The sequence below is a fragment of the Colobus angolensis genome, unplaced genomic scaffold, assembly GCF_000951035.1.
Source record: "Colobus angolensis palliatus isolate OR3802 unplaced genomic scaffold, Cang.pa_1.0 Scaffold4, whole genome shotgun sequence".
Lineage (NCBI taxonomy): Eukaryota > Metazoa > Chordata > Mammalia > Primates > Cercopithecidae > Colobus > Colobus angolensis.
In genome coordinates, this window is record NW_012117376.1 from 14,381,995 (window position 1) to 14,408,325 (window position 26,331).

A 26,331-nucleotide genomic window follows, 5' to 3' on the forward strand; every position below is an offset into this window, starting at 1 on the left:
TTCTTAAGATCTTAGAACAGAAAGGGACCTACAAGAGACTGTATGGTTCACCACCACCCCCTGAAGAATATCATCATTTCCCATGGTTTCAGAGATGGTAACTAAGGTTCTGAAAACTCTCCCAAGTCACATGGCTGGTAAATGGGGTTTTACTGAGACGACTAGAATCCAGGGTTCCTGATGCCTTCTTCTTACCCTTTTTCCCCCAACTGGTTTACAGTATTTTAATTTTTTAAAGTTATTTTAGTTTTTGCCACGAGAAGGGAAGAGCATGGAAAGATTTGTATTATTTTTATTTTTTACTTTTTCTGAGACAGAATCTCACTCTGTTGCCCAGGCTGGAGTGCAGTGGCACAAACTCAGCTCACTGCAACCTCCGCCTTCCAAGTTCAAGCAATTCGCATGTCTCAGCCTCCCAAGTAGCTGGGATTATAGGTGTGTACCACCACACCTGGCTAATTTTTGTATTTTTAGTAGAGACGTGGTTTCGCCATGTTGTTCAGGCTGGTCTCGAGCTCCTGGCCTCAAGTGATCTGCCCACCTTGGCATCACAAAGTGCTGGGATTACAGTGTGAGACATTGTGCCCGGCCTGTATTATTTTTAAAAAGGTAATTCACTGCATGTATTACTGAAAGAAGTTTAATTTGCTTATCTTTGTAAGATTTTTTTCATATAAATAAAAATAAATGCACAAATCATAAAAAAATTCATCAGAAACAATGTCCCATTTGGAAAAAATGGTCCCACTTTACTACTCCCACTACTCTGTTCAGGCCTGTACCATCTTGTGTGGACTGTTACCAGCCTGTCAGCTAATGCCTTTGATGAAATTTACACTTCAATAAATTGACATTTAAATTTACACACAGGTCAATGGTAGGTTTAAGACTGCCTCTGCTATGTTAATTGACTAGATAGATCCAGGTGTACTTTAAACTTGGAATAAGACAATCTTCACTTACAGAGAAAATAGTTATCTAAAATTTGCCCTCGCCAGGACCAGAAGGGGCTCTCTAGTGGCTGACACTTCTCCCATTCCTGACCAATTTTCAAGGAGAAAGAGAAAGATTATAATGGACACAGTAATGATCCCAGGGCAGCACAGGCAGTTCCAATGTGTATTTTTACTTTCAGACCCCTGGGTTAAGTCGGCTTCCAGCCTGTCCCTGGAGAGTCCAGGTCATGTCCAAGGCAGGAAGTTGCAATGTAGGAGTAGTCCCAGGAGCCAGTAAGTCAGGAAGTAGCCTAGAATGTATCGTGTGACTGGAGAACAGGTTTTCCAGCGATACAAAAGTCCCATGATAGGATTTCTGGGGACCTTCTGTCCTGGTGGGGGGTCCCCTGCAAGAGGCTTCCAAGGCACAGTCTTTAAGGATCTCAACAGCGGTTCTTGATCCTGAAGCAAGTGAGCTGGAAACCAGTACACAATAGGAGTGGAGGAGCCCAAAAACCTGGTGAGAACCTAGAAATCATGAGAGGGGAATACCCAGACATTTACTGGAATGTCACTGACTCAAATTGGACCAGCCTGGGGACTTCTTTACTGCTGGGTAAACTATGGTCCCATGACTAGAAATGTATTACACTGGTAAAGAAACTGAACACAGCTTAGGATCCGTCTTAGAAAGATGTATGTAACAGCAGACAGGCATCCTCCACGTTACAAATAAACATAGCTACAGACTAATTACATTAATTACTATTAAAATAATGGGCCAATGAATACTAGAAACTCTGTGGGGTCTAATTTTAGCCCAGGGCCTGGACTCTAACCTCTGTGATATTGATTTGGGGCTTGGGAACCTGAGGTGGTTCCCTTATCCCATGGGATGGCAAAGCACAGGGAAACGGGCAGAAGACCCATTGCTTGAACATTCTCTCTCCTACTGGAGTTCAGAAACAAGTTTCCAAATGGTCTCCCTCAGCTAGCCTGGAAACTTTAAGCTTTGCTGGCACTCATTCTATAATTTAATCTAGCTGAAAACACAGCATGCTACTTTCTATTTTCTCTGTCTCTTATCCATACAGCTTGGAAAAACTTTAGAAACAGCCAACATGCAACTCCAAGAGGAAGAAACTGTTAAGAAGAGGTCAGCATGGGCAAAAAAGATGTCCCCAGGGTGGGGCCACAGCCAATAACAGAAAATCAGATATAAGATCAAACCCTTCCCATCCTGCTCTATCACCACTGCCTCCACCCAAAACATTGGTTAAGGTATCTCCTCTGGAAATTGGGGGGCTGCCTGAGTTGAGAAGTTCCAGAAGTCAACAGTCAAGAAACCAATACAGATATAACTGTATATTAGGAAAAAAGATCCCAGAGACATCCTCTGTGCTTATTCTTGTATCTCAGTCCAATCAGGTCCTTTCACAACCTTCATGTTTTTGCATATTCCCTTCCTTTTACCTAGAATGTTCCTCCTCTGCTTCTTACATGGAAAATCTCATTCTTCAGGACCCAGGTGAAATATGATGCCTTTCTCAAGTACTACAGTGAGTTACCTACTTCTTCTTTGCCTTCATAATACTTTATCTGAGCTTTAAAAAAAAAAATCTCCCTGGGCACGGTGGCACACCTGTAATCCCAGCACTTTGGGAGGCCAAGGTCAGGAGATCAAGACCATCCTGGCTAACACGGTGAAACCCCATCTCTACTAAAAATACAAATAATTAGCCGGGCGTGGTGGCGGGTGCCTGTAGTCCCAGCTACTTGGGAGGCTGAGGCAGGAGAATGGTGTGAACCTGGGAGGCAGAGCTTGCAGTGAGTCAAGACCGTGCCACTGCATTCCAGCCTGGGCAACAGAGAGATTCCATCTCAAAAGAAAAAAAAAAAAAATCTCAGGCTGAGCATGGTGGTTCATGCCTTTAATTCCAGCACTTGGGAGGCTGAGGCGGGCGGATCACTTGAGGTCAGGAGTTCGAGACCAGCCTGGCCAACATGGTGAAATCCCATCTCTACTAAAAATACAAAAATTAGCTAGGTGTGGTGGCAGGCGCCTGTAATTCCAGCTACTCGGGAAGTTGGGGCAGAAGAATCGCTTGAACCCAGGAGACAGAGGTTGCAGTGAGCTGAGATTGCACCACTGCACTCCAGCCTGGGCAACAGAGCGAGACTCCATCTAAAAAAAATAAAAATAAAGTAAAATAAAACAAATCTCAAAATAGCACTCCCCTTTCTATCCCATTATACTATAATTTTATGTTAAATGTCTGTCCTGTTTATACCATGAGACCCCGTAAGGCAGTAATTTTGTCTTTTTTTTTTTTGAGATAGAGTCTCACTCTGTCGCCCAGGCTAGAGTGCAGTGATGCGATCTCAGCTCACTGCAACCTCCTGGATTCAAGCAATTTTCTGCCTCAGCCTCCCAAGTAGCTGGGATTACAGGTGCCTGCCACCACACCCAGCTAATTTTTGTATTTTCAGTAGGGACGAGATTTCACCATTTTGGCCAGGTTGGTCTTGAACCCCTGACCTCGTGATCCACCCGCCTTGGTCTCCCAAAGTGCTGGGATTATGGGTGTGAGCCACCACGCACAGCTGTAATTTTGTCTTATTCATGTTTCATCCTTAGAGGTCTGACCCAGGGTCTGGCACAAAGAATACCCCTAAATAGTCATTGAATGAATAAATTCAGTATGGATCACTCAAATGGGAGATGTTAGCTGCCTTCCCTGTCCTTGGCCAAGGGGTTTTGCCTGTTTTCACATCCTTACCCCAGTCAGGAATCCGCCTCACCTGAACATGCATGCACAGACCTCCAAACAGCAGCAGCACTGCAGCATGGACCAGGTACACAAACACCTGAGGACTGAGGAATCCAAGATCGGGCTTCTCTAGGGTCTTATTGTTCTTGCTCCTTTGCAGCCCAAGTGTAAGGCAGAGCCAAGGGTGGGTGGTCACGTATGTCCAAGTTGCCCAGACAACCAGTATAGCCACTGGTGCAGCCAGTAGAAAATTGGGCACCTGCCTAAGCTCGTAGTATTTCAAAAAGCCAACATTCCAGTAGACATCCTGGATATAGCTGTATATCAGTGGAACATCCCAGAAGCACCAAGGTGGTTCATTTCCCTCTGCAATCCGGTAGCCCTTGTCTACAGCTAACTGTACCAAGGGCTCAGGAATGGGGCGGGCTGAGCCTGGCAGACAGAATTGGGTGTAGGCATAATACTGAAAGAGGGCAAAGGGAAGGCCAAGTGTGAACACCGACAGAAACAGAGAGGCCGTCAGCTTAAAGAGTTGTCTCAGGGGATTCAGCATCGTAAGAGAAGAGAAAAAGCCTTGGCACTGAGAATGCATGAGGAAGCCAACACTGACCAGCCCATTGGAGCGTACCCCAGTGGCAATGGCAAAGAGGAGTCCACTAGTCCAGACTCGGCCCCTCTCCAGCTGCCCCATGGCACTGAATGTCAGGAGGGCAAACAAAGCTTCTGAGTAACCAGCTGCCAGGAAGACATTGGCAGGGCTGAGACAGAAGAGCAGAGCTGCATAAAAGGCCTGGCGGGGAGAGTGCAAAACCAGACAACCCAGGTCATGAAGTGCAACTGCAGCCAATATGAAGAACAAGAAATTGAGTGATGCTACTGAAATCAGCAGGCAACTGCGCAGACTCAGTAACCCCCGTAAGGGTCGCAAAAGTTCGGTCCCCACCATCAGGGCCAAGGGGAAACCAGGAAAGAAGGCGAAGTTGTGCTCATACAGGTAGCCATGCTCAGCAATGAACAAGAAGTGTTCAGCATCCCAGCGAGACAGGCCACCCAGAAGACCGTCCACAAGTTGGTCCACAAAGCCTGAGGGGGCCAGGCGAGGAGGAGAGAAGGCTTCTGCGTGGTGATCTGGGATGATGGCATTGAAGAGGGCCTGTGGAGTAAAGAAAAACCAGGATTTTGGTTGAGTAACTGGAAGAAAAGAATTGCCATTTAATAAAACGAGGAAGAAGGTCAGGCTCATGCCTGTAATCCCCACTTTGGCAGGCTGAGATGGGAGGATTACTTGAGTCCAGGAGTTCATGACCAGTATGGGCAACATAGCAAGACCTTGTCCCTATAAAAACTAAAAAAAAAGTCTCAGCACAGTGGCTCACATCTGCTATCCCAGCACTTTGGGAGGCTGAGGTGGTAGGATCACTTGAGCCCAGGAGTTTGAGATCAGCCTGGGCCAACGTTGCAAGACCTTGTCTCTACTAGAAATAAAAAAATAAAAATTAGCTGGGTGTGGTGGTACATGCCTGTAGTCCCAGCTACTTAGGGGGCTGAGGTGGGAGGACTGCTTGAGCCCAGGAGGTTGAGGCTGCAGTGAGCCGTGATTGTGCCACTGTATTCCAGCCTGGGTGACAGAATGAGACCCTGTTTCAAAAACACTCAGAACTCTTCTTGAGGACTGAACCCTGGACATGTTAACATCTGAAGGTTAGAAAGAGGATGAAAATCCAGTAATGAAGAAAAAAAGGAACAGTCAGTGAGGTGGCAGGGAACCCAGGAGAGCATTAGAACCAAGGGAAGAAAAGGAAGTGATCAACTCTGTTAAATGCTGCTGGGAGGTCAAGTAAGATGGGGGCTGAAAACTGACCACTGGATTTAACAATGTGAAAGTAACTGGTGACTTTGACCAGGGCTATCTCAGTGGAGGGGAAGAGACAGAAGCCTGCCTAGGCTGGGTTCAACAGAGAATGGGAGAAGGGAAACTTTGAGGAGTTTTGCCTTACGGGGAAGCAGACAAATGTGGTAGTAGGTGAACAACAATGTGTGGTTAAGAGAAAACTTTTTTTAAGGTGGGAGATAAGGGTGTGTATGTTAGTGGAAATAACCCAGTAAAAGGGTATGCAGGAGAGAGGGAATTGCTGGGTAGGCAAAAAGGGATGGAATCTGCTACAACGGTAGAGGAGCCAGCCTTAGAGAAGAGGACAGACAGTTCATCCAATCTCCAATCTTCAGTACTGAAAGCACAAAGATGCAGAAATAGGTAGGCTGAAGAATGTGGTGGGCGCACATGGAAGGAAGTCTCCTCTAAAGCCTTCTATTTTTCTGAGTTGTCATTTAGGAAAACAAGTTGTTACATGTTACATGTTTTTCTCTTTCCTCAAATCTCTAACACCCCCAGAACTCACTTTCAAGTGATAGCCTCTTTTCAGGACAGGGCACACATCATCTTCATTAATAATGAAACCACCAGGAAATCAACAGAAGTTGTGCTGGGAAGAGTGACAGTGAACCCGGAGCTAAAACCGTCAAGGATTAGCTGTCACTGACAGAGACGATAGCAGCAACGACGGGTAACTTAGGGATATAATCTGATGGCTTGAGCGTTAAAGCTGGAGGTGGGGGGATGATAATCACATTTACTGTTAAATGTCTTTTTGCCGGCCAAGTGCAGTGGCTCACGCCTGTAATCTCAGCACTTCGGGAGGCTGAGACAGGCAGATCACGAGGTCAGGAGTTCGAGACCAGCCTGGCCAACATGGTGAAACCCCATCTCTACTAAAAATACAAAAATCTGGCCGGGCGCGGTGGCTCAAGCCTGTAATCCCAGCACTTTGGGAGGTTGAGACGGGCGGATCACGAGGTCAGGAGTTCGAGACCAGCCTGGCCAACATGGTGAAACCCCATCTCTACTAAAAATACAAAAACAAAATTAGCTGGGCGTGCTGGTGGGCGCCTGTAATCCCAGCTACTCAGGAGGCTGAGGCAGGAGAATGGCGTAAACCCGGGAGGCGGAGCTTGCAGTGAGCCGAGATCTGGCCACTGCACTCCAGAGAGAGCGAGACCCCGTCTCCAAAAAAAAAAAAAAAATTAGCTGGGCGTGCTGGTGGGCGCCTCAGCTATTCGGGAGGCTGAGGAGGGAGAATCATTTAAACCTGGGAGGCAGAGGTTGCAGTGAGCCAAGATCACGCCTTTGCGTTCCAGCCTGGGGCAAAGGGCGAGACTCCATCAAAAAAAAAAAAAAAAAAAAAATCTTTTTGCCCTATTAGATGATCAGCTACTCAAGAGAAAAGAGACCATGTTTTTTTACACTTACCATCTAGCACAGTTCTTGGAACGCAATAGGTACTTTAAAAATTTTTGGTGGTTGAATGAACTGCCTAGAAGAAATATACTGTTTCCAAAATTACCACCTGAATTAGAACCCAACTGTCCTGGTTCCCTATCCTGATGCTGACTTGCAGCATTGCTCCTTTGGTTCCGCCAGTAACCCAGCTGATGCTGGTTGAAAGACATCACTGAGTCAGTCAGTCTCCCTAGCCTGGCAACAGGAGCATAGCCCCATTTTTAAGGCTTTTTAAATTTTGGTCAGTTTCCTTATCAGGCCACTTCAAACAGTAAAAACAAACAGGACAAGAGTGACAGTCACAGATAAACAGCCCTAGACTGCAGGTGGACACGTTTAACTAATCTCGAAACCCGGCAGAGTCTGTTATGCCTTATATAGTGGGGAAGGAGAGAGGAAAGTTTCCACAAAGGGACCGGTTATGAGCCTCAGAGAGAATGGTACTGGCATAAAAGGCACACATCATTATGTGAATCTAACACCCCTAGGGTGTCGACATACATTCAACAACATTCATTCATTTATGAACATACTGAGCTAGGCACCAAGCACTGTGCTAGGCAGCAAATAATTCATATATACATGATATTTTATTAAAATATGTATCAAGGGGAGCCTCGGAGGGGAAAGGGAACTGCAAAAGGGCAAGTGCACTGAGAGTTGTGAGTGGGTGAGGCAGGAAGGGGTGGCACTCGGGGGAATAGGAGGAACCATTATATATCCAGATGGTCTCACGACTTGCACATTGCCATGTTTTTCCCACTCAACTGACTGATACAATGCTCAGTCTCCTGGTAAGGGGAACATAGGGCAATACTTTGAGCTGTCACACCCTACAAGCATCTCTGGTTACAGAACATCACAGTCTGTTGGAGAGACCACTAGCTCAGGAGTTAGGAAACATGGGGTCAAACTCCAGCCCTTCTCTATCTTGATGTGTGGCTTTGGGGATGTCACTTAACCTTTCTGGGCCTCTGCTGCTTCATGGGTAAAACAAGATTAACAGACCATTTTTCTAAGATTCCTGACCACTTTTCAGCTCTAAAGTCTATGTCTCTGTGGTTTCAACCACATGGAGGGGCACACCTGAGAGGTGGAAAGGAGCTGGGGACTCTTCTTACTGCCTAGTCCAGTCATGTAGCAATGACACATTCAGGACAAAGGATGGGAGACTGACCTGCAGCATCAGAGTCAGGATACGGCAGCTGACTGCAAACCTCAGCACCTCCTTCCGGGATGGGTCCTGGGGCCACATCCTCTCACCACCAGGAATTCAGGGGTGTTGCTACCAGGATTAAGCTCCCTCAGGCCTCTAAACCCCAAAGGAGGAAAATGTCACACATCGAGTGAAAACAAATTCTTGAAGGCATTCTTCACTGGAACGTCCCCTCTCAGAATTACTATGATAAACTTAACCAACCACCTAACTTCCCAGATGAGGGGAAAGCATCTTGACAGCAAATGGGTTCAGTAGGTGTCACTTTGAAGCACTGAATTCTCGTTGGGAAAGTTCCATACAGCTAAGCAGGTAGCTGGAAAGCCAAGGTCACAGAAAATCTTTTAAAGTCTATTGAATGCACCTCTGCAGGAACTAAAGATCTGGGTTCAACTCCTGACTGTCACTTACAAGTTCTCATTAGTCCCTCTGAACCTCAGTTCTTTATATAAAAAATGGGAGCAGACTTTTTTTTTCCTATCTCACAAAATTGTCATGATGGTGAAACAGACCAAAGTGTGAAGTTCTACTCAAATCTGTGTTGTGGTTGCTATTATTTAGTGTGTGCCCTTTTCCTCTTGCCCAGAATAATAAACTAGGTCCCAAACCAGAGTCCCCAAAGTGGGGCATAAAACCATACTGGAAGACCATAATGACTCCACACTCTAGCTTAGCTCTCTGATGTGTGTTCAGCTGGTCTGTTAAATTAAGTGGGGAAGGAAAAGAAAACCACCACTCAGCAGGACCTGAGCCAGCTCACACTGCTGAAACAAACTGAGGGTGAACACAGAGTAGACTACCAGGGATGGAGAAAACTGTTATTTCCCATCTCTTTATTGGGATGGTAGCAATGTATAAACAACTACAAAGCCACTCCGAGGCAGGGAATGCACCTTAATCTTTTATAATTCCCTGGGCTAAAAGAAGTCATAATAGCTCCTCAAGAATTTTCAAACACCAGCCTGGGAAATTCGAAAGGAAAGCAAAAGCATCAGTGGCAGCTCACCAATTTGGGGTGAAGAACTATGCCTAAAAGGAAAAAAAAATTTGAACTGAGAAATTTAAGGAGGAGGGCTGGAAGACTCTTCTCTTATTTGGCGAATACCTACCAAACCTGTATCACTTGTTTCTGGAATTCTCTGATCCTCACTAGACAGTGTGCTATGCTCTCATTACATTCTGCCCTATTGCCTTTATTGCTTTGCTTATTTAAGTTGCTAAGGGCAGGGGCTTTATATCACAACTATATCCCAGGGCTTAGAACACAAACAGGCATCTTAAACCTGTGTTCTGAATGAAAGGAAGTGGTAGGGACAGGATATAGCATCATCAGTTCACTGACTCTAGATATGAAATCACTGCCCCAAGTATTCTTCCCACCATATCTCATGTCAACAGCAAGACGACAAAGTCACAGAAGCCACAGGAAAATAAAATTTCCCCAAAAAGGGAGCCAAGTTGGCCAACGGCAACAGTACTCTTTCCTTGGCACAAGGGGGCGCCTGCTGCTTACTCCATCGCCAGGAGACCTAGAGGAAGGGAGGGGCCCCCAATTCCACACCGGTTGGCTCACGAAAATTCAGTTCAAAGGCAAGCTTCTAAAAAGCCCCAGAGAGCAGCGGTAGTTTGTGAATCTACCCAACGTTTCCAACGTGTGACTCGCTGAATCGAGAGAAATCACGGAAATGGGCATACCCAGCCTCACACGGCTACTCCTTCCCTATCCTAGGGCGAATTCACTCTTCTTTCCTTTTCCTTGGCTTCCCACCTGCACGCAGAAGAGAAGTTGGGAACAGAAAAGCACTCAACCCACCTCTGCCACTTGACCATGCTTGCATTCTTCCTTTCCTCTCTCGAGTCAAGCTCTAGCCTCAGCGACTACAGATGTGTGTAGCCCACACTTTGCTTACAGGTAAACCAAGTAAAAACAAAGCCAGTCAATTCTCCTTCTCAGCTAATTGCCAGCCTCCCTTCCCAACAACCCCTTTGCCAAATCACAGACTCTTAACTGGCAGGACACTTAACAGATCAACTAGTTTCACTCTTCAAAAATTTTCCCGTGAGATAAATAGGCTCCAGAGATCTCATCAGACACGGCCAGGCCAGTGTAATTACCATCGCCATTTTATGGATATGGAAACTGAGGCTCACTGGGGTCAAGTGACACACCCAGGGCTACTTAAAGATGCTATCATGTTTTTTGCTTCTTAAACCTCACGGTACCAGCCCGCATCCCTCGCCAAAGGGTATGCGCCCTTTCCGGGCCAGGATTATGACCCAGGTCACCCAAACGCCTAGCCCAGTACCTCCATGCCACAGTCTGCCCTTGCTGGGTATGCTTAGGGTAGTTGGGCCCTATCTGAGAATCTGGGACATCCTGTTGAACTGCAGCTCTGGACCCTCTGAGTAAGACCAACACCCCCTGCGTGGGCTGGAGAAGTCGCTCTGACCCAGGGTCCTCAGAGCCAAAGGCCTCGTGGGCCGTCCCGAGATAGGGGCTGCCTTCTGTGCGCCCAGCCGTGTCCGCAGCCCGTTTCTGGCCGGCTCCGTCTGGACACAGTCCCTTCTGGATACTAATCATCGACTCTCATCCCAGATGGGCCACGGCCCAGGGACCACTCCCGAGGGAGCCTGCGGAGCCCCACCAGGCCACAGGGCCGGAAGCAGGCGAGGGCGGGAGGCTGGAAAGGAAGAGGCGGCGCCCAAGGCTGCTATGGCGGAGGGGCGGGGCTGCCCGCTTCTCCGGGCCTCTGCCTCATTTCTGCCGGCCTCCAGTTGACAGCTTCCCTCCCGCCAGAACTCCAGGGCTCCCAAGCTGGCACCATGTCCTCAGCCCCTGCCCGTCCCGACCTCCCCGGCGGGGACCGAACCTCAGCTTCTCCATCCGGGGCCCACGCGGCCCGCGCCTGCGCGCTGGCTCCGCCGACGGCTTCCCGGCCCGGTCCTGCCCGGACTTGGAGCAGCCCCGCCTCCCTCCGCGGCGGCCATGTTGGCTCCGGGCGAGCGGGGTGGGGGCTGCCGCTCGGTGCTTCGCCTTGTAGCACCTTCCCACCTTGGTGACTCCTGAAGAGTTTCCTCGCACTTCTCTCTTCTTCAAGGCCCCCCGCCACCCCGCCTTCAAATAGTGAGCCGAGGCTGCTGTCTCAGTCAGTGCTCTTGCCCCAGTTCCTTCCCGCTGACGTTCACTGAGTTCCCGGTGTGGGCCGAGGCTCTTGTAGTCGGGGGCTGACCCGCAGCCTCTTCATAGAAGCCAGAGCCGCGCTCTTCCTGCTGTCAGGCAACAACAGCTCAGCACAGGGCCTGGCACACAAGGGATGTCCTCTGAACAGCCAAAGAAAAGCATTCTTGGGGGTTCTGTGGCCGGCAGTGGCACCCTGCGTTTTGGGTGTGAAGAAAGTGGGGGATCCCCCTGATTTTCCCCTCCTTTAGCTACCAGAGACCTTCTGTCCTACTTCAGTCCTCAGCCCCACCTCAGGTGGCTAATGAGGATGGCGAGGAAAACCTCAGAGAACACCCCCCAGGCCAGGACTCCTTTCACCTCCCGCACCCAAGCAGTTTCTCTCATAGGAAGTGGGGCCAAAAAAAAAGAAGAGGCGAAGTCAAAACCGTCTACTGGGGGGAGCGGCCAGTTTGTACCCTTGTAACGGAAACTGTTAGAACAACTTTGCACCCTCCTTAAAGGAAACAGATAATAAATCCTTCTCCGTTGGTGGATTTCTTGTTTCTCAGGATTCCAAAGCCTTCTGTGGTTTCAGTTATCTGCTCTCCAAACGAAGCCAGGGGCCGGGTTAGCCTCTGGCCACAGCCTGGCTCAGGGAGGGGTTTATCTTCTGCAACAGCTACTCATGTGAGTGGGAACAAAGAGATGGTTGCTACCTCTCCAGGCGAAGACCAGCCCACATCAGTCTGTGGGGGCCTGGGACTGTATCTCTTGACTCTTTATAACTCACTTCAGGCCTTGAGACCTAAATTGCCTTCAGATATTTGTTGTGTGCAAGGTGGAGAAAATGCAAATCACATTTAGTCGTTGTGTGTTGGAGAAGGGGGAAAAAATGGAGTTTCATGGCCCTTCCCCCAGGTTTTTCAGTGCCACGCACTTGTTCTCAGCTCCAGGTCTGTGAGTGACATGGCAAAGCCTGGGGGCACACTTGTGACTGGAGCCTAAGGCTGTGACTTGAATCTCTAGAGTCCACCATGAAGCTCCAAGCAGCACTCTCTTTGCAAAGACAAAACTGAGACATGAACTGTCCTTGCTGTGTAAATTCACAAGGGGAAAGAGAGGTGCATTCTCGGGGTTCCCTCTGTCCACACCAAATTCTCTCAAAAATCTATTTGTAAAAAGGCCAGGGGTCTCTCAAGACAAGTCAGAATGTTTTTTAAAAGCTCAGCTGTCACTCTTCAGAGGTAGAACTTTATCCAGATTTTCAGCTGTACTTTCCTGCAATTTCTCCTTTCCTTCTCTGCTACCCAACCCCCTCCTCTTCCGCTCTGTTTCCTGTTTCATTTTCTGACTTCTGCTCTGACAGGAAAACAAGGAAGCTGAATCTTGTGCTCTCAAAGCCCTGACTCCCTGGTATCAGATTGGAAGAAGGCTAGGTGGGATAGGAGGGGTTTCTAGGGCTCGAAGGCTTTGAGTAGTGACGGAGGCAGCCTCTCGGTGTTCTTGTAGAGTCTGCAGCTAAGATGGAGCCTGCATCTACCCAGGGAGCCAGCTGAGCTACCAGAACTGTGGAAAGCAAGTGAGACAGCCATATCCCAGGCTCCAGAAAGACTCCACACTTCCCAGATATTTCCATTAAGAAGCACATATCCCACATCACCAAGAAACAATATCACATGCAAATCCCTAACCTGAACAATGCAAGCAATGCATTACTATTCTAGGAGCTTAGGATTTAAGAGGGTTACATCATTTCTGTTCTTTGAACTTGCCTCACTCTGCTCTTGCTATTTTCCCTGCTTGAAGCACTCTACTTTCAGACCACCCTTTGGCCAGTCCATTATGTTTGGGTCTCAGAAGACATGTCACCTCCTCAGAGAGGCTTTCCCTGTAGTATCCCATCAGTCTGTTTTTTTTTTTTTTGAGACGGAGTCTCGCTCTGTCGCCCAGGCTGGAGTGCAGTGGCCAGATCTCAGCTCACTGCAAGCTCCGCCTCCCGGGTTTACGCCATTCTCCTGCCTCAGCCTCCCAAGTAGCTGGGACTACAGTGAACCGGCCACCTCGCCCGGCTAGGTTTTTGTATTTTTTAGTAAAGATGGGGTTTCACCGTGTTAGCCAGGATGGTCTCAATCTCCTGACCTCGTGATCCACCCGTCTCGGCCTCCCAAAGTGCTGGGATTACAGGCTTGAGCCACCGTGCCCAGCCTTTTTTTTTTTTTTAAGATGAAGCCTCACTATATTGCCAAGGCTAGTCTGGAACTCCTGGGCTCAAAGGATCCACCCACCTTGGCCTCCCAAAATGCTAGGATTACAGGTGTGAGCCACTGTGCCTGGCCTGTTTTCTTCATAGCACTTAACACCATCTGCTTGTCCTGTCCATGATTTTGTTTCAATGTCTGTTTCCCTCTTCTGGAATGTAAGCTTCTGAGTGTAATGGAGGAGCAAGGGCTTTGTTCACCAATGTATTTCCAGTGTTAGAACAGTGCCTTGCACACTGTGTGTCTTCAATAAAGATCTGGTCAATAAATCAATTTCTTTAATCCTATACCTCTATTTTATGGATGAGGGAGTTAAGGATCACAAAGGGGAAGTGCCTGGCAAGAAGTCACATAGCTAGTGGTAGCGATGGGACTTGAATTTGGGTCTCCAGCGTCCCAGGCCAGTTCTCCCACTCCACACTATTTTAATCTTTCACAGATTTACCTCTTTCCCTTTCTTCCTTTTTTCCCATACGACTAATAGTCTTTACGGGCTATGCTAAGATGAGCACACCAAGTCTTAACAGCTCCAACCTAGGCTTCTCCTCCATCAAAGTCCTATCTTACCGTTTGATTTGTTCAACAGTACAGGAATGCCTACTATGTGATGGGATGATGATGCAACACTGAGCAAGAGAGAAACAATCCTTGCCTTGGTGGAGATGATATCTACTTCATAGGATTTATAGTGCTTGGCATACAATGCTCATAAAGAAGGGCTGTTATAACTCACTACAAAACAGTGATTTTCCCACTGAAGGTGTAGAGAAGTTACGTGGTTCTCACAGAACATTCACTTCCCTGGAGCAACTGACAATTCATTTCTCTCTGTAGCTGCCTTGCCTTGCTCCTGCCTCCACTTCTGGAGGTGGCCTTAGCCCTAGACTGGGCAGAGGACCGGCCCAGTGTACCTACTCTCAGCAGTTCAGTTTCTAGACGCTAAACTTTCCATGGCCCCAGTCCTATGGAATTGGAGTAGCTGATCCTAATCTGGGATGCTGGCTCTGATGTCATGCTATTGTGGGGCCAAAGTGACCATACTGGCCTCTGATGAAAGGCAGCTGTGCTTTACCAGAACTTTATGCTACTTCTTTTTGCTGTGGATAAAAAGGCATTCATTGGCAGTTTCCAAGGATGCTGGGTGACATTTACATCCATCCTGACACTTGAGGTGACACCAGTCAGGTCTCATTTACCAAAAGCATCCTTTTTGGCCTCTGCCTGATCACTTAAGGATGCCCATCCACCCAAGGACAAAGACTCTGCCTTGCCTGCAACTGCAGGAGCCAAACACTCATCATTTAAAGCCCATGGTCACTAGATATTTTTCACCCTTCCTTCAGTGTTTGCCTTTCAATAGTTAGAAAACCTTGACCCCACTGAGAGGCCTAGTGGGAAGGCCTTAGCCACTTGGGGGTGGCAGTGGCTGCAAGGCAAAAGAGCCAATGAGGTTTAGAGTATTGTTTAGGCTGGACTTGGCTGCTCTCCAGCTATGAAAGAAGGTTAAGGTCATTTGGGGGGTGGGGAGGGAGGAGCCTGGGAAAAGAACTACTGGCCACACCCCTGGGTTCTCTGCTGGCTAGGTTCTATTTACTTCTCAAAAGCAAATTACTCACAGCTCACTGGCCAGCAGTTCTCTTGGCCATGGTAACTCCAGTCAGAAACTGGAACCAGGCTAGGCTCTCCCTGCATTGCAGGAGAGCAGATGAAAGGAACCCAGGAAACCGAACTCCTAGGTAATGCTCCACACACAGTCCAGATATGCACTTTCTAGACTAGCAAACGGAGCTCGAGACCCAGAACAAAAATAGCCATTAGCAATATTGCTCACCAAAATTGTAGATATGAAAACTTCCCATTTAACTTTTTCTAGAAGAGTCCTAGGAAGGCATCTTGGTTGACAAAGGTTTTCCTCTCTCAATTGAGAAATACTAATTATTCAAATCCTGTTCCTGACCCAAATATTAACAGCCACACTTAGTCTGATGAACACTTGATTGAAATTCTTAGGACAATTTTACCTTGTGTTAAAGACAATAAAAACAAATCTTGCTTGCTGAGCTCCACAGCTAGATCCCTTACTCCTGGTTGGGTTCTCATCCAGAAATGGACATCCAGAAAGACAGGACATTTTAGCTTTGGCATGTTCAAAATAAACTTTCAAGCAGGGATGACAAGAAAGAAGGTAGTGTGGTATATTAATAAAAGCATGATCCTTGGAGTCAGGTGGAACTTGCTTGGTGCATGAACTTAGTCTTTCACTTTTCTTAGCCTCTTTCTTCAACTGTAAAATGGGAGCCACATACTGACTTCACAGGCACAGGATCGTTGTAGGAGTGTGATGTGTTATGTCCAGAATATAAGTAGGTACACAATAGAAAACTGTTGTTTCTTGTTTCAGATTTCACTTCTAAGTGTCCACAGTAATAGCATTTATTCTCTTACTGCTTCTGATTTCTCCTGAGGAACTTGAGGCTTCTGTTTCCCTAAGGAAGGGGGTGAACAGAGAATTATACATTGTGACATTAGTCTCATAAAAGCAACTGCATCTAGCCAACATTGACAGTATCATTCAACTACTAAAGTAGATGCTATGTGCCAGGCTGTATGTTAGCACAGGGATGCACCAGAGAACAAACTAACCCTCCCACCTCCCACAATTTACATTTCAGTGGAAGGTGACAGGTAAGTACAACATATAATAGGCCAGATGGTAACAAGTGCCACAGGAAAAATTAGGCAGACAAGGGAAATGTAGTGGGGGGCAGAGATTGCTATTCTAAGTAAGGTGACCAGGAAAAGTCTTACTTACATATTTGGACAAAGACTTGAAGCAGCTGAGGACTTGAGCCATGCAGTTATTTGGTGAGAGTAGAAAGGACAAAGACTCCAAGGTGGAAGCATCTCTGTACAGTGGGGTGAGCAACGGGCAAGACAGATGGTACAGGAACGGTAGAGGTAAGCTAGATAACTCAGGGCCTTGTAGGCCACTTTGAGTCTGGATTTTTACTTACTCAGAGCCAGAAGCACTGAAGGCATTTTATCTGACTTACCTTTTATAGGGGTCCTTTTGGTTGTTGAGAATAGGTTCAACCAGGCAAAGCAGAAGCAGGGAGGCCAATTTGGAGGTATTTCAAGAATCCAAGATATGACAGTGTCTTGAACTACAGTAGTAGTGTGGGATTGAGGATTATTTTATGAAGAGTGCTAACAGATTGGATGTGGAAGTGAAAGAAGTCAAGGATTTTTTTGGCCAAGTGATAGAATGGAGTTGCCATTTACTGAAAGGAAAACACAAAAAACCAAAACCATGGTAGAAGCAGGTTTCTAGTGGGGGAAGACAGGACATTTAAGCTTTGGCATGTTCAAAGTAAACTTCCAAGCAGGGATGACAAGAAGGTGGCTGAATGCTGTAGTCTGGAGTCAGGGAAAAGAGCCAGTCCGGAGATATTACAAGTGATTAAGTTGGAGGTTGCCTCCAGATAAATGGTTGTCTTATTTTGGACAGATGCCACTATTTAGGGGAGATCTCACACTAAGGGAGGTTTGCAAAAACAGGACTACCTCCTACCCCCCCACAAAGGTCAAGTTTTAGTTTGAAAATAAAAAGCTTCACAAAAGTCTTACCAAGATTTAATGTACATTTATTCTTAACACGTGGAACATATAGTATAAAGATTTCATACTGAATAAATGATATTCATTAAGCCAAAAAAGGAAAAAAAGGAGGAATTTACATCAAGTTTTAGCTACATTGTTGAAATACAAATATGCAGATTTTATCACTGAAAAAATCTCAATTGTGTTTCTTCATCAGAACTTCAACTGAACCTAGAACTTTTTCACACCTCGATTAGAAAGAAAACAAAACAAAACAAAAACCCAGAAAAAAATAAACTATAAGTTGATTGGCTGCTGAGACAGCAAGGACTTTTTACAGAGACCTGTACAGCATCGCACCAAGAGGGGCGATGTCTGGCAAGAGATTAAATAGCTGTGTCTCGCTTTGTGCAGGTCACCAACTTGTTAACTCGTCATACTATAAAGGGGTAGCTGGGAGGAGGACCAAACTGTGGGGATCCAAGGGTATGTGCAATGTACAACGTCATATATATACACACGTGGCAGCGCAGCCGCTGCAGCTAAAGGTTAAAACCAGTTCTAAGAGGTGATCTCAGGGTTATTCATACAATCAAGGAGGAGAGAAAGAGGTCAGGGTGTTGTAGGTTCACACATGATACTTTGGGGGAAAAGCCTTTTTTTTTTCTCCTCAACGTTTAACTAAAAACATTTTTAAAAACTACAGCTTGCTGCTGACCCAGCGTTTTCTCGTTTCCATGTGAGACATTATTATTACAGTATGTTTACAGTATCAGGTGTACAGTACAGTACATGAAAGGGTCTACACTCTACTGCACAGGCCTCTCCAGTGAACAGGGTCTGTTCACAACTGCGAACTTCTTGGCTCCTGCAAGATTGTGAATGTACAATAAACCACACACAGTTCAGCAGTCACCTTTTTTGTCCTTCAGAATTTTTTTTTTTGTTATTTTTTTCTTTTTTTTTTTTTACCATTAAAAACAGTTATGAAATGTGGCGTCCCGTTGATGCAAGGACTGGGAAAGCCATTTTTATTTTATTTTTTTTCCCCAAACTCACTGTAAACAACAGTAACTTTGGTTAAAATAAAAAAAGTCTTCTATGTAGGCAGAGCTTTGTCTTTTCAAAGAGGGTGGGGTGGGGTCCTGAGGGGAGTAAGGTGAGGACAAGGGACAGAAAGGCGTGAGGTGGTGGATGGGGGGGGGAGGTGGAAGGAGGAAAGAGAAACAGGAGAGACTTTTTCCCAAGGGAGAAGCTGGACAGCACAGGGTAAACTGGATTCTGAGGTGGTTTTGCATAAATAAAGGGCAACAGTCAGTTTCTAAGTTCTCCACACACGCACACACACACAGGGGGGGAGGTGTCCCACGGCTGTCATGACTGGCCAATCAAAAACAGTACATCACAAATGACTTGTGAAACCAATGAGTTCATCAACGGTGATACCGAGATGTCCAACAGCCGTGATTCGTACAGAGTAAACTCTGAGTGGTTCTCGTCCACCTTGGCCAGGGCAAGCAGCGCGCGGGCAGCCCGCCGCATCATGTCCACACTAGTTGGCTCAAAGGGTGGGTTCTGCATGTGGAGGAGGCTGGCCTGGCTCTGCTGGAACTGCGTGGCGGCAAGGCTGTCCTCTAGGAAGCCCAGGAGGTTGCCGATACTGCCCTTCTGCACTGCAATGGCACGAGCTGCCAGGCTGTCCCCCTGAGCCAGGTTGGCCAGCAGTACCACAGCCATCTCCCGGCACACCGGGTTCTTTCGGTCACTGAGGAAGCGCACCATAGTGCTATACAACTTCTCCAGGCGACTGAAGGGGGGTGTGGCCAGAATCAGGTCCACATTGTTGTCCTGGATGCTGAGTTTGCTGAGGGTTTCCAAGACCAGTCTCTGCGGGGAAAGGACGGCATTGGGGCCCAGGGTGGAAAAGGGGTCCTGGGCTTCAGCTGAAGGGCAAACTGCCCAGTGTAGGAGTCCGTCCAGGACAGGCAGGCAAATGCTCTCAGGGTATGGGGATAGGTCCAACTGCCCCGAGATGTTGGCAAGTGTAACCAAGGTGTTTTCCCGGAGCATCTCCAAGCAGTCCCACCACCACTCCACTTTGTTGCAGCTCACCCCTTGGTCCTGTTCCTCCTCCTTCTCATAAGTTAGTGGTGCCTGCTTCCGTTCTGGGTGCTTGTGGTGCAGCAGAATCAGCTTGCCCAGGATGAGCAGCAGCCCTGGGTGTTTGGACATCTCAAAGTCATTGCCTGGCACAAATGACAGGCTTCGAATGGTATTGGAGACACAGACACAGCGCTTGGCAAGAGAATCCTGCCAGTCCAGAAGGGTACACAGTGGGGTCTCATCCTTACTGTGGGGTTCGTCCTCTAGGATCTTGATGTTCCGGTGGCTCTGTGCTGGGCTAATGCCGAATGGAAACTTGCTGCTCTCCTTGATGGCCTCTGAACTCTTAGCTCCATCCTCGGTCAAGGTGCTAGACCGAGTAGACAACATGTCATCCATAGTGGCTGTGATCCGTTTTTCTGGAGGTCCATCAGGCGGGGGTCCCTCCTGGTCTGTTGTCCCTGGCGTACCCTCTGCTGCTGTCACATGCTTCCGGGGGGCTGGTGGGCAGGGTGCATGAGGCCGGGAAGGCAACAGCTCTGTCTTGCTCTCGAAGTGGGTCTGGATATGTTCAGTGGTGTCCCCCCCACCAATCCGCCAGTGCAGCAGGCCACTGTCAAACTCCTGCACACGCCCAAGCTTATCTGAGCAGTCCACCACAAAAGGATCATTCTTCTGTACGATCTTTACTGGAAGCTTGTCAAACTTACTGATCAGCTTCTCCTCACTATTCTCTGAAGCTGGCTTGTCCTTGCCTGAAAAGGCTATCTCCTCATCATTTTCAACTACTTCCTCTTCTTCTTCCTCTTCTAGTTTAGGACCTAGAAGTTCTTCTTCTTCTTCCCCACCCTCCATGGGAGCTGGACTAGACACCTTGCTGAACCTCCCAGGATCCAGTAGCGTTCTCTGTCCTGGGTCACCCACCTCATACTCCTTTAAAATGCCAAAGATCTCAATCAGGCATCGTCGGAAATATTCTACAAGGAGCTCTAGCAACCCTGGGAGCTAAAAAGAGAAAGAACAGGAAATAAATTAAGGGATAAAAGTGGTCAAAGAACAGAATCCTTGACTTGAGAGACCTCCCCAAGTCTTCTGTATCAGCTGGGAGAGGCAGAGTTGCTCCTTTCCCAAGGTTCTCCACAGAGCAAACTGTTCATCTTAATCTCCTCTATGCCCAACACAAAGTTCTTTCTTCTGCCTAACCTACCTTCACGTAAGCCTATCTCCAGGAACACTAGCCAACAGCTTTGCACCTCCCCCACCAGGGCCAATCATCTCTTAGCCTTCTCTTTTCCCAATCAATCTTCTGCTGTTCTTCACCAGGCCAGTTTTCAACCTGGTGGTCACTGCCATTATCTCTTTAAGGACACTCTCTCCATCTCACTGCCAAGTGGAACCCAAGCTTAGGCATGGTGACTCAAGCTAAGAGAAGAGAATGCAATGTGGGCAGATGTTCATGGCTCTCTTCTCTAAGCTCCCCAACAGTCCAGGGGGCTGGAACTCCATGGATCTTGCAGCATAAGGAGTGGAATGAGGCTTCAGCTCTCCAAACACTGGTCCAAACTGGTGCTATAGAGACCCAAATTCCACCTTGGATAATATATAGGCCATTTATTTACCTCTAGAAGAAAACACTCCTCTCCAGTCACAATCTTTGGCTGAACAGTAGAGCAGATAGAAAAAAAGGAAGGGCTTTCAAATTAGATCTAGGGGCTGGAAGCAGTGGCTCACACCTGTAATCCCAACACTTTTTTTTTTTTTTTGAGACGAAGTCTCACTGTCATCCAGGCTGCAGTGTAGCAGTCTGATCTCAGCTGGCTGCAGCCTCCGCCTCCTGGGTTCAAGTGATTCTTCTCCTGCCTTAGCCTCCCGAGTAGCTGGGATTACAGATGCCTGCCACCACATCGGGATAGTGTGTGTGTGGTGTGTGTGTGTGTGTGTGTGTAGATACATAATTTTTTTTTTTTTTTTTTTTTGAGACAGAGTCCCACTCTGTTGGCCAGGCTGGAGTGCAGCGGTGCAATCTCAGCTCACTGCAACCTCTGCCTCCTGGGTTCAAAGTGATTCTCCTCCCAAGTAGCTGGGATTACAGGTGTGCCACCAGGCCCAGCTAATTTTTATATTTTGGTAGATATGGGGTTTTATCATATTGGCCAGGCTGGTCTTGAACTCCTAACCTCAAGTGATCCACCCACCTTGGCCTCCCTCCCAAAGTGTGAGGATTACTGGCGTGAGCCACCGCGCCCAGCCTAATTTCTGTATTTTTAGTAGAGACGGGGTTTCACCATGTTGGCCAAGCTGGTCACAAACTCCTGACCTCAAGCGATCCTCCTGCCTCGGCCTCCTGAAGTGCTGGGATTACAGGCGTGAGCCACTGCACCCAGCTGGTAATCCCAACACTTTGGAAGGTTGAAGTGGGAGAATCACTTGAGCCTAGGAGTTTGAGAACAGCCTGGGCAACATAGTGAGACCGTGCCTCTACAAAAAATAAAGAAATTAGCTAGGGCCTGGAGCGGTGGCTCACACCTGTAATCCTAGTACTTTGAGAGGCTGAGGCAGGTGAATCACTTGAGCCCAGGAGTTTGAGATCAGCCTGGGCAACATGGTGAAGCCCCATTTCTCAAAATAATAATAATAATAATAATTAGCTGAGCATGATCATGTTGGCGTGCACCTGTAGTCCTAGCTACTTGGGAAGCTGAGGTGGGAGGATCACCTGAGCCTGGAAGGTCGAGACTGCAGTGAGCTGTGATTGCACCACTGTACTCTAGCTTGAGTAATGGAGACCCTGTCTCAAAATAAATAAATAGCTGGACATGGTGCCATTTGCCTGTAGTCCCAGCTACTCAGGAGGCTGAGGCAAGAGGATCGCTTGAGCCCAGAAGTTTGAGGCTGCAGTGAGCCAAAAACATACCACAACAAACCAGAAAGGACATGCAGTGGAATCTGTTTTAAAAAAAAAAAAAAAAAATTCTGGCTTTTCCAGGAAGTAGCTGTATAAAATAAAAATTCCTAAACTTTACAGGGTTATTCTGAGGTGTAAATGGGAGATGTCAAATACCTGGCATATGAAAATTGCTCTATCAAAATTTTTCCTTTCTCATGGTAGGCAATATTATGCAATGGAAATAAAATCAGGCTTAGGAATCAGATAGATTCTACTGACAGCTATGTGAACCTCAACAAGGGTAAGACTCTGAGCCTATTTACTCATGCCTAAATGACCATATCTCCTGTCTCTGAGGGCTGTTGCTAGGATGACATGAAACAAAATATTAAGGACCTGGCACAAAATAAGAGCACAATAAATGGTAACTATTAATAAGTCAGCTCCTTGATATACAGGTTGGTAGGTATTAAAGATGATCAAAAGAAAAGAGTAGGATGATGCAGCACAAACTCTTTCCAGCACCTCTACTAGTGTGCACATCCTATGGAGGGTGGGTCTGAACAATCAGCTTTGTAAGAATATTGTTAAACAACCAAATCCCCCATCCACTCTACATCTAAGGACACTGGGATCAACAAAGGCCCCTACTGTTCAGAGAAGAAAGGGAAAAATGGAAACAACGTACTCTACTCACTGATAAAAAGACCACAGATTCAGGCCAGGCCTGGTGGCTCACGCCTGTAATCCTAGCACTTTGGGAGGATTACTTGAACTCAGGAGTTCATGAACCTGGGCAACATAGTGAAACCTTGTCTCTATTAGAAAAAAAAACAACACAAGATTCTTCTAGAAAATGTGGTGTCCCCACTGGCATCAATAGAATCTGCATTCTTAATAACACCCCAAAGTGTCTCCCAAATTCCTTTTGAAGTCAATCCTGTGTTAAGGTATCATGTAAACAAATTATTATTGCTCTCAAGATCCTGGGACCGTGCCCAGAGGCAAAGGAAGCAAAGTACTGGCATGGAAGATATCTATAAGAGTGAAAGAGAAAGACCATGGTGGCTAAAGATGAGACATTCCCATTGTCTACACTAAGAAGATCCCAAACCATCTCAATCTTCCCCAGGCACTGATACTCACCTGACTGAGATTGAAGGTCATGATGCTGTTGTCATCATATAGCAGGATGTTGATGGTATCTAATGCCCATGTGCTCTCTGCCAGGAGACCAGACTTGAGGGACATCATTACCCGCCATGCCTCCGGGGTTCCTGAAATAAACCTCCATGTCCTCCATCCACCAAGCCCAGGTTGGCTGGAGGCACCCCCAGGGTTGCCCCATCAGTGAGGCTACTCTGAAGATAACACAAGGTAGAAGGCAGTTCCTGTCTGGGAGATGACACACACGAGCCCCTCATGGCTTCTAAGCTGTCTGTCTAGGACATCACTGCATGGCAATGTTTTGAAGGAAAACTTTTAGTTACCTTATTTCTTCCTTTTCCAAAGTTCTTTGGTTCTATTTTAGTCAATACTGGACCAGATTCAACCTCATCCAGAATATTAAGGTGGAGGGAACAATGGACAAGACGGAAAGGGGCAGATTAGGCAACCGAATGAGGGAGATCTCCTTACCAATGTCTTTCATTGTGAGCCGCCTCCTCTGCTTCAACACAGGCTGTGTGGCTTCAACAGAGCCAGGTGGGAAGGTGATATCCCGCCGAATCATGGGGGGCTGCACGGGGGCAGGTGCTATGTGCGAGGCAGGTACTGGGGGACCTGCCTTCTGCATTTTCATCCCAGAGTGCAGGAATGGAGACTTGCTAGGAGAGGTGCGGTTCTCCATTGGCCGGGGCAGGGGAGCAGGGCTGGATACCTGAGGAATGTGATTCTGCATGCTTGGCGGGGGCTGGTAGTTAGATGGAGGGGGCCTTGTCATGGGGGGCACAGGGGCAGAGGGACCATATGGGGGCTGGCGTGTGCCATGGGAAGGCCACGGGCCTTCGTGGTTGGCCCTCTGATCTGTGTGCAGCATTTCATCTGTTCGGTTCACGCCATGATAGGCGGGGCCCTGGGGAGCAGAGCCCGTGCTCTGCCTGTTGGCATAATTATAGGTCATGTCATTACGCCCCTGCCACATGGTGCCTTGCTGAGCAACCTCAGCTGATGCCTGTATGGGGCCGCCCATTATTTGCGGTGGCATGTTTTGCTGGGCATTGGTGCCAGGGGGTGCAGAGACACGGTCTCGGCCAAACTGGAATGGAAATTGGTTCTGGGGGCCGCCTGCTGGTCGGCGCTCAGTAGCAGCGGTGGCAGTGGCAGGATAGGCATTGCCATACTGGTTGTATACATCTTGCTGAGGGGAAGGCTGGGCAGCTTGTTGCTGGCTGGCAGGCTGGGGCTGGGCTGGGGGCAACTGCTGCTGCTGAGGCTGCCCCTGCCCAGTGTTGTATGGCACGCTGTACATCTCCCCTTCGTGCCGCTTGGCAGGAGGGCCATATGTGCCATCCATTGGCCGCTTGTAATTCTAAGGCAGAGACAAGCAGAGGGGAAGTTACTACTCTGCACTCAGGGACATAAAGCCCACAGATGCTGAGATGGCTACAACCAGATGCCTGGTGGCCGTAGACTCCCAAGGAAACATGGGAATCACCTTAACAAGTTATCTTTTGAAATTGTTTCCAAAAGCAACCACCACTCTTTCTTCCCCTCCCTTGCTCTAAGTAAAAAATATACAAAACCTAACAATCAAAATAAGGTCTATTTCTAGCCCCTTCCAACTCCAAATAGAGAAGAGATTGAGGACTTGGCTCTTCAGGCAGGACTGGCCAGTCAGGTGAGAGAAGAATGCCAAAATATCTAAAGTGAGCTTCTTAGACTTTAACACGTTAGTTTACTAACTAGCTTTCAAGATGAACCTGTGTGCTCGTCCATTCCCAGCTACCCTCCTCACCTGCTGCTGCTGTTGATACATTGTGGTCTGCTGGCTGGGGAAGGGGCTGCCAGAAGGGGTACCTTGGGTGGAGAACTGATTGCCATAGGAATCATGTCTACAGGAGGCAAAGAAACACAGGATCAGGGTGGGCAGTGGCAAAGCCCGAGTCACAGCAGCACCAAGACCAGGCTTTACTCACCGTTGCTGCTGCTGCTGCTGCTGTGGGGGGTAGCGGCTAGGAGAATACATCCCCGAGTCTGGGTTGGAAGGCATGAGATTAGGCTGTGGGGCCCCAGTGCTCATGTTTCCCTCAGGCCCTATTCCAGGCTCCGTCCTAAACAAAATTGAAGAGACAGATTGAGCCCACTATAGCTTCAGGGTGCTGGCGGGTGGACAGGAGCTGGGGTCATGCTTACCTCACTCTGTCATAAGGACCTCCATAGGGATAGTGCTGTCGTGGTCCCATTGCCACATTTCCTAGCCCAGGGCCAGCAGCACGACTGTAGGGGTCACCCATCCCGCCGTTGGGGCCCTGCCCTGAGGACATGAAGGGATCACTCCCTGGAGCTGAGTGTAGAAAGGCAAGCAGTGAACAAACTGGTAAGCTGGCAAAGCTGGTAATATACATTTGTCTGCTCCAAAGACCCAGGTCCTCTTCAGGTTTGATCTCATTGTTTTCCAGACAAGTTCAAAACAGAGATCTAAAGAGGCCCCAACCAGCAAAAGGCATGTACTTGTTAAGGGATGACAAGGTGAGGTCAAGGAGGAGACAAGAAAGGAGGTAGGGATGAAGAGGGGTAGTTAGGGCAGGAAATGCATTATCTTAGAAGATGGCTCTACAAGAACCCTGAGCCACTCTCAAGATTTGCCCCCATTTCACTGGTCCCATCTTTACGAACACAAGTTCAAATAGCAATCAGATCAGTCACCTTTCCTCATGCTGCCATAAGGATCCTTATTTGGCTCATAGGACATGCGCCCCATCATGTCAGAGGTATTCATACTGGGCTGATACCCAGGGTTTGGAGTCATGGAATTCCGCTTCTGGAATGTGGAGTCACTTCCATCATTAAAGGCATCCTGGATCCCAACCGAATTGCTCCTGCTCCAGAGTGAGGAAAACCAA

At 47.7% G+C, this 26,331-nt stretch overlaps 2 protein-coding genes across 2 annotated transcripts in view; both read right to left on the reverse strand.

Annotated features, from left to right (window-relative positions):
* Window positions 1-618: 618 nt before the first annotated feature.
* PIGV (phosphatidylinositol glycan anchor biosynthesis, class V) lies at window positions 619-11,148 on the reverse strand. The gene is made up of 4 exons (XM_011955581.1): window positions 10,285-11,148; window positions 8,221-8,355; window positions 3,738-4,859; window positions 619-1,463 (listed from the first exon to the last, which is right to left on the reverse strand). Exons 2-4 carry the CDS (start codon window positions 8,296-8,298, stop codon window positions 1,182-1,184), a joined length of 1,482 nt encoding a protein of 493 aa, XP_011810971.1. The 5' UTR covers window positions 8,299-8,355; window positions 10,285-11,148; the 3' UTR covers window positions 619-1,181.
* A 6,152-nt stretch (window positions 11,149-17,300) lies between these two features.
* The window catches only part of ARID1A (AT rich interactive domain 1A (SWI-like)), an 84,134-nt gene continuing 75,103 nt past the window's right edge, over window positions 17,301-26,331 (reverse strand). The window contains exons 14-20 of the mRNA XM_011955582.1: window positions 26,135-26,307; window positions 25,622-25,772; window positions 25,405-25,539; window positions 25,224-25,320; window positions 23,906-24,797; window positions 23,414-23,544; window positions 17,301-20,385 (exon numbers count right to left, since the gene is read on the reverse strand). Coding sequence (XP_011810972.1) covers window positions 18,652-20,385; window positions 23,414-23,544; window positions 23,906-24,797; window positions 25,224-25,320; window positions 25,405-25,539; window positions 25,622-25,772; window positions 26,135-26,307 — 3,313 coding nt within the window. The 3' untranslated portion in view covers window positions 17,301-18,651. The remainder of the gene's footprint in view (window positions 20,386-23,413; window positions 23,545-23,905; window positions 24,798-25,223; window positions 25,321-25,404; window positions 25,540-25,621; window positions 25,773-26,134; window positions 26,308-26,331) is intronic.